The following is an 11,564-nucleotide window of genomic DNA, read 5'->3' as shown; positions in this document are numbered from 1 at the left end:
ACCAGCCTGGCCAACAGGTGAAACCTGTCTCTACTAAAAATACAAAAATTAGCCAGGTGTGGTGGCACGTGCCTATAATCCCAGCTACTTGGAGGCTGGGGCAGGAGAATTGCTTGAACCCAGGAAGCAGAGGTTGCAGTAAGCCGAGATCACGCCATTGCACTCTAGCCTGGGCAACAGAGCAAGACTCTGTCTCAAAACAACAACAAAAACCAAAACAGTGCACAGACAAAGCAGGAAGTTTAAAAAAATCTGAAGCACAAATTAATGTATCAGTGGTTTCCAACATATGAAAACTTGGTATATGTCATTTCAGTGTGTGTGATCTTTTATTTTTTTCACTGTGGCAACAATACATCCCAAAGCTCTTTTTCTTTCTGTAGCACAAATGGCATTTTTTAAAAAAATTAGCTGGGCATGGTGGCTCACACCTATTATCCCAGCACTTTGGGAGGCCAAGGTGGGGAGATCACCTGAGGTCAGGAGTTCGAGACCAGCCTGACCAACATGGAGAACCTGTCTCTACTAAAAATACAAAAAGATTAACCAGGCTTGGTGGTACATACCTGTAATCCCAGCTACTCGGGAGGCTGAGGCAGGAGAATCACTTGAACCCAGGAGGTGGAGGTTGCAATGAGCCTTGATCACACCACTGCACTCCAGCATGGGCAACAAGAGCAAAACTCCATCTCAAAAAAAAAAAAAAAAAAAATGAAAGTGATAAATGCTCATGGTTTTAAAAAAATCTCATGCAGAACAATCTTATTCTAATTCTCCCAAAACAGTACCTGATTTCTTTTTTCTTTTTCTTTTTTTTGCGGGGGAGACAGAGCCTTACTCTGTTGCCCAGGCTGGAGTACAGTGGTGTGATCTCAGCTCACTGCAACCTCTGCCTCCTGGGTTCAAGCAATTCTCCTTCCTCAGCCTCTCAAGTAGCTGTGACTACAGATGCATGCCACCATACCCGGTTAATTTTTGTATTTTCAGTAGAGATGGGTTTTCACCGTGTTGGTCAGGCTGGTCTCAAAACTCCTGACCTCAAGTGATCCACCCGCCTCAGCTTCCCAAAGTGAAGGCATGAGTCACCACGCCCGGCCTACCTAATTTATTTAGAGAAGCGTCCCCCTGCACTGCCTTTGTTGTTTAATCCTTGGGCTTGCTCATTCTGCTCTAAGGGTGAATGAGATGAGGTTGACTGTTCCAAGTTAAAGACCTACAGTTAAGTCCCAGTGTATGGCCCTGTCCCTCCCACCTCCTTGGTGGTAAAGCCTCTGCCGTTGCTAAACTCCTCTATCATTGCCAGTATTCCATGAAGCAGCTTCCTCCACTCTTCAGTCAATGCACATCCACCCACGTGATGCTTTCCAGAAATTTCTTGAAATCCCCTAAGCAGATGGTCTCCTCCTTCTTTGTTTTATTGGGCTATGCCCCCCAACCTACTATCTGTAAATGTAATGGGGTCCTCAGAAGGGAGAGGATATAAATGTGTGCTCCCTATGTCATACAGACCAGGGATCCTGCTTGTTGTCTTTTTAATAGTAGCTTTGCAGATAATTCTACATATATGTTATAATGATCTGAGAATATATGTGTATACACACACACACACACAATTTTTTTTGAGACAAGAATCTTTATTGCCCAGGCTGGAGTGCAGTGGTGCGATCTTGGCTCACTGCAACCTCCACCTCCCAGGTTCAAGCAATTCTCCGTCTCAGCTTCCTAAGTAGCTGGAACGACAGGTGTGCACCACCAAGCCCAGTTAATATTTTTTTTTTTGAGGCGGAGTTTCGCTGTTGTTACCCAGACTGGAGTGTAATGGCACGATCTCGGCTCACCGCAACCTCTGCCTCCTGGGTTCAAGCAATTCTCCTGCCTCAGCCTCCCGAGTAGCTGGGACTACAGGTGCGCACCACCGTGCCCAGCTAATTTTTGTATTTTTAGTAGATGGGGTTTCACCTTGTTCACCAGGATGGTCTTGATCTCTTGACCTCGTGATCCACCCGCCTCGGCCTCCCAAAGTGCTGGGATTATAGGCATGAGCCACCACACCTGGCCTAATTTTTGTATTTTTAGCAGGCATCACCATGTTGGCCAGGCTGGTCTTGAACTCTTGACCACAGGTGATCCACCCACCTTGGCCTCCCAAAGTGCTGGGATTACAGGTGTGAGCCACTACGCCCAGCTGTAACAACCATTCTTAGCTCACTCGTGGCTGGCCAGATTTGACCCATGGGCTGCAGTATGCCAATGTTTATTTGCTAGATTCCCTTTGTTTCATCATTTGAGAGAATGATGTAATACCCTCATCTCTCAAAAGTGAGGAGTCATTTTTTTCCCATCTAATGTCAGGCTGTCATGACTCAGTTACTTGTGCATTGACAAAAATCACACCCATTTAGGTGTTGATGGAGAATGTTTTATTTATGTAATTTTTTCTGTACAGATGCTCTGTCCTCATATTTATATTTGTCTCCCTCTTCTCACTGAACTGTAAAATTCCTGAAGGATGAGACCTGGGCTGTTTAATGCAATCTGTACAATCTCAGCAGAGCACAAGCATCAAGTGGACATCTGATAAACTTTAATAATGATCAAACACAAGTAAAAATAACCACTGAAAATATAAAACTCAACAAGAGACATAAGAAAACAGCAGATGGAAAACAAGAAAAATTCTTATTTTAGAATAATGCTATATGTAACTTGTAAAAGATTTAAGTTCATACATGAGATTATATTGGTTTCCTTATTTAAAGAAAAAAGGAAAAATTACAATTAAGAATAGAAATTAAAATGCAGAACCAAGATAAATATTTTTGGCTCAGCTGAGTGCGGTGGCTCATGCCTGTAACCCCAGGACTTTGGGGAGGCTGAGGTGGGCAGATCATGAGGTCAGGAGTTTGAGACCAGCCTGACCAACATAGTAAAACCCCGTCTCTACTAAAAATACAAAAATTAGCCAGGCATGGTGGTGGGAGCCTGTAATCCCAGCTGTTCAGAAGGTAGAGGCAGGATAATTGCTTGAACCAGGGAGGTGGATGTTGCAGTGAGCTGAGATCGTGCTGCCGCACTCCAGCGTGGGCAACAAAGCAAGAGGACATCTAAAAAATATTTATCTTTTTGGCTCTTAGACTAAAAAAAAGATTAGTGAGGAAAACCAAGAAATAATGGGGAGAGAAAGAATACTACTAATTTTCTCTTCATGATTAAAAAAAAAAAAAAAAACACCTTTTGGCAAGGCATGGTGGCTCACGCCTGCAATCCCAGCACTTTGGGAGGCTGAGGCATGTGGATCACAGGTCAGGAGTTTGAGATCAGCCTGGCCAATATGAAACCCTGTCTCTACTAAAAATATAAAAATTGGCAGGGCATGGTGGCAGGTGCCTGCAGTTCCAGTCACTCAGGAGACTGAGGCAGGAGAATTCCTTGAACCCAGGAGGTAGAGGGTGTATTGAGCCGAGATGGCGCCATTGCACTGCAGCCTGGGCAACAGAGCGAAGACTCCACCTCAAAAAAACAAAACAAAAAAATCCCACCTTTTAACCGTATTTGGGGTGATTGTAAATTAACAGCGATGATCTTTTTGAGCTAAAAAATCAGTGACACATTTCATTAAAACAAAAGGATCAAAGGAACTTTAACCAGACCATACATGTAAAGGCTGTTTAGCTTAGCATTTTCATGGATTCAAAGTACATATTTAATGACAAGCAAACCAATAACCAGAAAAAATGAAGACTGTCCTTCCCTTTATAATGTGATATTAAAGTGCTGCCTCTGGACAATTTATAAAGTAAAGTGTTTGAAGTTTAATTTTTATTACAAAAATTGACACTATTAAAACCAACATGATTATCTTTCACTCATCCAATAACTGAGCTAACAGTATTATAAAAATATGTAAAAAAATTCTAGATTCAGTTACCAGATATGCGAATACCCATATAGCTAGTATAAATCTGATGATTAAAAAAATAATTTTGTTTCCTTAAAAACACTTGGTTCATTTACCATTTAATATCAGATAGATATTTGCTATCCTGAAGTACCAAAAAAATCACAAATAAAAATGGCAATGTCTACACTTTAGGTTTCTTGTTAGGTGGATCCTGAAGACTAAACTTCGGAATTTCACCAGAAGGAGCATATGGAATTCTCTTGGAAGACACCTTTTTGCCAATTGTTTCAATCTGAAAAAAAAAATGTTTTTAAAGAGAACTATTAATAATTATATAAGTGTAAGAATTTATAATGTACTGAAATGGGGGCAGGGGGAATCTATAATTTTTTTTTAATCAGAAAAGGATTCTCAAGTTGTCTGGGTTGCTATGAGAGATCTTTGGTTTCTTCCCTATTTTTTGTTTCTAGAATTAATCTACACTTCATTTTAATATTCATACCTAGATTTTCTCATTCCTGCCACTCCCCACATCTGACTCCCTCAAAGTAGTAAGTCATGTACTACCACTGTCCTTAGAAACATGTATGAAAATTAACAGACCAGATTCCAGTGAGTTCATATTTTATCTCAAACCTTATTCTCATTTCAATTTCTCTTATAGTAAAAAACCTTCAAAAGCTAACAGCATAATTCTTTGTTTTTTTTTTTTTTTGAGATGGAATCTTGCTCTATTGCCCGGGCTGGAGTGCAGTGGGATGATCTTGGCTCACTGCAACCTCCTCCTCCTAGGTTCAAGCAATTCTTCTGTTTCTGCCTCCTGAGTAGCTGGGATTACAGATGTGCACCACCACACCTGGCTAATTTTTGTACTTTTAGTAGAGACGGGGTTTTGCCATGCTGGCCAGGCTTATTTGTCTTGAACTCCTGGCCTCATGTGATCCACCCACCTTGGCCTCCCAAAGTGTTGGGATTACTGGTGTTAGCCACTGTGCCCAGTTTGTAACAGCATAATTCTTTCTTGCTCTGTCTCTCAGGCTGGAGTGCAGTGGCGCAATCTCAGCTCACTGCAACCTCGGTTCACTGCAACCTCCACCTCTTGGTTCAAGTGATTCTCCTGCCTCAGCCTCCCAAGTAGCTGGGATTACAGGCGCCTGCCACCACACCCAGCTAATTTTTGTATTTTTTCATAAGGGCGAGGTTTTGCCATGTGCCAAGCTGGTCTCGAACTCCTGACCTCAGGTTATCCACTCACCTCGGCTTCCCAAAGTGCAGAGATTATGGATGTGAGCCACCATTCCCGGTGTATAACAGCATAATTATTACGAGTTCACACTTCAGAGTCTGAAAGGCCCCAGCTAAAATCTTGACTGGCACTTGCTGTGTTATCTAAATTCTCCAAGTCTTTCTTCCTCACTTGGTAAATTGTGTTACCACCACTTACCTCAAAGGGTTGTGGTTAAGTATTAAGTTACGTAAAGAGCTTAGCCTATAACAAGCCAGCCTTCATTAAATGATAATTTTGTTTTGGCTATTACATTTTTTATTTATTCCATATATTCAAAATCATCATCTTACCATTAAAAATACCACGACTTCAATAGTCATGAATTTATCTCCCCTCCCCGGCAGAGAAAAATATACTACTTAATTTTCTTAAGTCTTTTGAATTAAAAAGTAATATTTAATTCTGACTCATACCACAAAGGGCTTCTGCTTTATATTAACCAGTTGTCTTAGTGACTTACAAATTCTCCTTACTTAGTGATTCCATTTCTAATTGTTTTTCTAATCCTCACAAGGAAAGTTAACTTTTATAATAACTCAGAATCATTTAAAATATGTATTTCTCTACAGAACTTTTCCCTTAGATGAGTAAAACAGGAATGAGAGAAAATGTGTCTATGCCTTGCAAATAACCTTTTAAAAATAACATTCCAGGCCAGGCGCAGTGGCCAGGAGAATTGCTTGAATCGGGACCCAGGAGGCGGAGGTTGCAGTGAGCCGAGATCGCGCCACTGCACTCCCGCCTGGGCTACAGAGCAAGACTCCGTCTCAAAAAAAATAAATAAATAAATGAAAAAAATAACATTCCTGAGTTTAGTCATGACTGGGAAAAACAGTCATGTTGTTACTCACTAAGGAGTGGTGGAAATAGAAGAGTCCCCACGGTCTATGATGGAAGAGTTCACAAACAAGGATACAATTTCTTTCCACAAGCAAATCTCTCACGAATGAGAAATAGGCACCGAGTTTTTGTAAGTAAGAAGGACCTTCAACAAGTTGGTGAGAGGTTAAGAGAACCAGATCAGATATTTTTGAATAGCAGATCAGGCCTTATTGGTACCTCTCCAAGATAGCTGGTGCTGAGACGTACATAGCAAGCTTTCAAATACTGCTTTTCTGCTCTGCTTGGGCACTATATTGACAGCAACCCCCTGGCATACTTTTTAATTCTCCCTAACTTACTCCACCTCCTCATCCTCCCATCCCCATATACACACTGCTCTGAGGAAATGAAAAGTACCTCCTTTTTAATACTTTTGGGACTCCTTGGAGAAATGAAATAGATGTTAACATACAAATACACTGTTCTGGGTGGAGGCTTCTGTCAGCTTTCCAAATGCTCCATAATTGACAAACTGTTTTTTGTTTTTTGAGACAGGGTCACCCAGGCTGGCATGCAATGGCATGATCTCACCTTACTACAACCTCTGCCTCCCAGGCTCAAGCAGTTCTTCCACGTCAGCTTCCTGAGTGGCTGCTATTACAGGCGCAGACCACTACACCTAGCTAATTTTTGTATTTTTTTAGAGATGGGGTTTTGCCATGTAGGCTAGGCTGGCCTTGAACTCCTGGCCTCAAGCGATCCATCTCCACAGCCTCCCAAAGTGCTAGGATTACAGGTGTGAACCAAGATACCTGGCCAGTTGACAAACTTTTAATCAGAAGAGGGCCAGCACCATTGAAACTCCCATGTGTTCCATTCAGACCCCTCATGGCACTGGGACAGAATGAATACCATTCAGAGTACTCAGAAGATATAGGATGAACGCCTGCTGATTGACCAGCACTTCTTTCTTCCTGTATCTTTAGATCACAAATTTAGGGAGGAAACAGAGTAGTCAGAAAAATCCCACAGGGACTTCCTAGAGAACTGACATGTTGCCCCAGAGTTACGTTACTGCTAAAGTAAGAAAATTCTAGGTCAGGCGCAGTGGCTCATGCCTGTAATCCCAGCACTTTGGGAGGCCAAGGCAGGTGGATCACGAGCTCAGGTGTTTGAGACCAGCCTAACCAATACAGTAAAACCTCGTCTCTACTAAAAATACAAAAATTAGCTGGGCGTGGTGACACGCACCTGTAATCCCAGCTACTTAGGCATCTGAGACAGGAGAATTGCTTGAAACTGGGAGGTGGAGGTTGCAGTGAGCCAAGACTATACCATGGTACTCCAGCCTGGGTGACAGAGTGAGACTCCATCTCAAAAAAAAAGAAAAGAAAATTCTATAATCTAAACAATGAGTTTAAAAAGCAAATGAGCCCTTGTCCTAATTGTTGAAATAAATTTCTGATATTGATTTTGTTTCCCAAAAGAATTTCCCTAGAAAGGTATCATCTTAATCAGCTAATCATATTCTGATCTTCTATGACGGTCTTTTGATATGTCACTTGACTAGATTATAGTCTCCAGTTGCTGAATCAAACACTAAAGACCAAACCAAAAAAAAAAAAAAAAAAAATCCAGTCCAGGATCATGATTACCTGGAAGCCAATGGTCTGCAGTTCATTGTGGAGTCCATCCAGGACACGCCGTCCATCAAAGATAAAGGCTGGCTTCAGCATTTTTTTATGAATACGTTCATAATCCAATTCCTGTAAAGACATACCACAGGAACAATTAAAACACATACATGAACACATATACTCAACCCCAGCTGATAGTGGAGTACTTCTAGAATTTTCCTTAGTATCATTTCTGTTACCTTACCTTAAACATGTCCCACTCAGTGCAAATAACAACAGCATGGGCACCATCACATGCTTCATATGGATCCTTGGAAATAGTCACAAGCCGGGACACTGTAACAACAGCAACAACAGCAACAAATAAAATAGAAATAAGAAAGGAGTTATTTGACATTACAGTAGTTCCCCCCTTATCTGAAGGGATACATTCTAAGATCCCCAACTGTGGAGAGTACTGAACACTATATATACTTATACACATACTTGTTTTTTTTTAATCTGACAGCCAAAAGTCACTAAGAGACTAATGGGCGAGTAGCATATAAAGTGTGGATATGCTGGACAAAGTCATGATAAATGTCTTCAGCAAGATGAAGCAGCATACAATTTAAAACTTATGAATTGTTTATTTCTGGAATTTTCCATTTAGTACTTTCAGACTGCAATTGACCACAGATAACTGAACCTGTGGAAAGCAAAACCACACATAAGGGGATAGTACTATAGATATTCTAACACTAGGACTGCAGGAGGAGTTGGGAATCATCTGATTGTAGTATCAATGGGAATGACGGTGAGAGGCCCCAAACCCTGCTCTGGAAGATCTCCTTGGAATGCTGGGGCTTTGTGGAATATGTTGGCAAAATCACTGGCCCAATCAGTCCAAAGCTGATCACTTCAAATCAATGTTGATGACATTATGCCTAAGACTTTCATTTCAGAGAAATGAGGTTTAAAAGAGGGCATACCAATGATATAAATGATAAAACTGAACAACTTAAAGTTCCCAGATGATAGCAAAGTTTTAAAGTCTGTACTCAAAATGATTTCTGAGACTCAAAGGCATACCTTGGTCATCCTCTGAAACACCTGGATGAGAAAGATCCACAACTATTTGTTCCCTAGGTACTTTTGGATCATATATATGGAGGTGTGCGCCTTCATCCATCAAATATTTGCTAATATATATACTTGAAGATTCTCTAAAGGAAAAAAAAATCAGTATTGCTAAGCTTTACATGGCATTATATTCTAATAAGAGGGAGTTTAAGATACAGGTAAGATTCTATTTCTTAAGCTGGTTGAGTGGTAAAGATATGGATGTTTATTTTTATTCTTTATATATATACATGTATTTTATGTACACATCCACCAATCAAAAAATTAAGATGAGTTAATGCACTCCCAAAAGGGTTGAAATATTTTTAAAAACTGATACCTTGTATCACCAGTGTCCTTTTTGAATGCAAACCCCAAAATAGCTATCTTCTTATCAGTTACTGTATTAAACAGACTATCTATGATCCGGGAAGCAAACCTCCTCCTCTGGTAGTCATTCATGTCTATCACCTGAAATTACATGTACAATTGTGCAATGATTAGTTAAAAGAGGCATAGCCTGTGACATACATTACTCAGAGTTTTATGGTGAGTGCTATTATACAAATACAGTGCTTACATATTAACAGGAAGCAAAAATTAACCAAACTTTTTAGTTTGGTTTTAAAAAAAATAAAAAAAGAACTATGGATTTAAAAATAATAAAAAAAGAACCACTCATCCCCTTCCTTAAAGCCATCCAAGGCCAGCTGTGGTAGCTCACAACTGTAATCCCAGCACTTTGGGAGGCTGAGGTAGGAGGATTGCTTGAGTTCAGGAGTTCAAGACCAGCCTGGGCACCATGGGAAGACCCTATCTCTACAGAAAATACAAAAATTAGCCAGGTATGGTGGTGTGTGCCTGTAGTCCCAGCTACTTGGGAGGCTGACGTGAGATGGCTTGAGCACAGGAGGCAGAGGTGGCAGTGAGCCAAGATTGTGCCACTGCACTCCAGTCTGGACAACAGAGCCAGACTCTGTCTTAACAAAAAAGAAAAAAAAAGCCATCCTAAAAATTTTTAATTTCATTTGGCTTGATTTTCCATGCATAAGGCTGAGATGGATACAAAAAATGGAGAACACAACCAAGTTTTTTTTGTTTTGCTTTGTTTTTTGAGACGGACTCTCACTATGTCACCAGGCAAGAGTGCAGTGGCATGATCTCGGCTCACTGCAACCTCTGCCTCCCAAGTTCAAGTGATTCTCCTGCCTCAGCCTCCCAAGTATCTGGGACTATACGCATGTGCCACTATGTCCAGCTAATTTTTTATATTTTTAGTAGAGATGGGGTTTCACCATATTGGCCAGGATGGTCTCAATCTGTTGACTTCATGATCTGTGTGCCTCAGCCTCCCAAAGTGCTGGGATTACAGGCATGAGCCACTGCGCCCGGCCCCCAAGTTTTTGAGGTTCAGCTATTAGACCAGCCTAAATAAGGCACATAGGAAACCATATTCTCCTTAGCCCATGTCTCTAAACTCTGGAAAAAAAGCTATAAGCAAACAAATACCTTCATTTGCTTGTGCCTACTGTTCACCAAAGTTCCAGTGGAAAGTGGACAGGGAACAAACAACATGCAGAGTTCTAGCTGCCTCTGGGTGAAGCATAACACCACAAACATTTGACAAGGTTTTTCACTAACTAAATGTTATTAGAGTTTCTGATCACTTAATCTGTTAAATTTACATTGGTGACCAGGTGGGCACAGCAAAAGAAACTTCTTTTTTTAAGTCTTTAAGCTTCCAGGACCATCTCAATCAAACCTTAAGAGCTTAAGCAATTAGCCCAAAGTGTTGGAAAATCAAGGGTTTATCTGCATTTTTCACACAATGAACAGTGAGATAAAGCCATCATGATGGATTGGGTGGGATAATACTAATTGTATCTATTTTCCCTTAAAAATGTCCATTTCTGGCCGGGCATGGTGGCTCATGCCTATAATCCCAGCACTTTGGGAGGCCAAGGCGGGCAGATCACGAGGTCAAGAGATCGAGACCATCCTGGTCAACATGGTGAAACCCTGTCTCTACTAAAAATACAAAAAATTAGCTGGGCATGGTGGCGTGTGCCTGTAATCCTAGCTACTCAGGAGGCTGAGGCAGGAGAATTGCCTGAACCCAGGAGGCAGAGGTTGCAGTGAGCCGAGATCGTGCCATTGCACTCCAGCTTGGGTAACAAGAGTGAAACTCCGTCTCAAAAAAAAAAAAAAAGAATACTGGTTTCTCAAAAATTTCCATTACCATGATTAGCAGGAAAGATAAATAAAAATGCAGATATCCAACAAATAAACATAAAATAAGCAAATTAAATATACTAATTGTTGAGTTCCTGGAATAAATAAATTCAATTAAAAAAATTTCATGGACAAAAAGTGACATGCTTAATGAGAAGCTAAACAGAAATTTGGGACCAACTCAAGATGGCGCAGTGAGAACAACCCAGGATTGAAGCTCTCGGTGAACGCGTGGAGGGTGAGTCAGGGCCGCATTTCCAGACGGATCTTTGTTGCCCACAGAACGGGGAAATTCCCAGGTATAAAAGAGACGCGGGGCGCCAGTGCAGCGGTTTTGGCTGGTGCGGCCAGCGGCCGGTGCAGCCGGCGGCCAGCGTTGCAGCACAGCAGTGCTCCACAGTGCTCCGCACAAAGCGCACGGGTCCGGGTGCCCTGTTGAACTGGCAATCTGAGACTTGAGAGGGCAGATTGGCATATCCATCTGATTGAACGGGACTTGGATAGTGAGCCAGGCTAGGAGATTCCAGGGAAACGGCGTTTGGGCCAGCGCAGTGGGACAAACAAAACGGCGATTCCAAAGACT

General features: G+C 41.4%; 1 protein-coding gene across 3 annotated transcripts in view; it reads right to left on the bottom strand.

Moving 5' to 3' along the window:
* Window positions 1-2,397: 2,397 nt before the first annotated feature.
* UGDH (UDP-glucose 6-dehydrogenase) overlaps window positions 2,398-11,564 on the bottom strand; it is a 31,225-nt gene continuing 22,058 nt past the window's right edge. For all 3 annotated transcript variants that reach the window (XM_035293870.3, XM_035293868.3, XM_078367374.1), the window contains exons 8-12: window positions 9,090-9,220; window positions 8,720-8,853; window positions 7,893-7,984; window positions 7,667-7,777; window positions 2,398-4,193 (exon numbers count right to left, since the gene is read on the bottom strand). In XM_035293870.3, coding sequence (XP_035149761.1) covers window positions 4,083-4,193; window positions 7,667-7,777; window positions 7,893-7,984; window positions 8,720-8,853; window positions 9,090-9,220 — 579 coding nt within the window. In that variant the 3' untranslated portion in view covers window positions 2,398-4,082. The remainder of the gene's footprint in view (window positions 4,194-7,666; window positions 7,778-7,892; window positions 7,985-8,719; window positions 8,854-9,089; window positions 9,221-11,564) is intronic.

This window comes from Callithrix jacchus, chromosome 3 (assembly GCF_049354715.1).
Source record: "Callithrix jacchus isolate 240 chromosome 3, calJac240_pri, whole genome shotgun sequence".
NCBI classification, from domain to species: Eukaryota; Metazoa; Chordata; class Mammalia; order Primates; family Cebidae; genus Callithrix; species Callithrix jacchus.
Note: the sequence above shows the minus strand (reverse complement) of the source record. Positions and strands in the feature narration are given on the sequence as shown.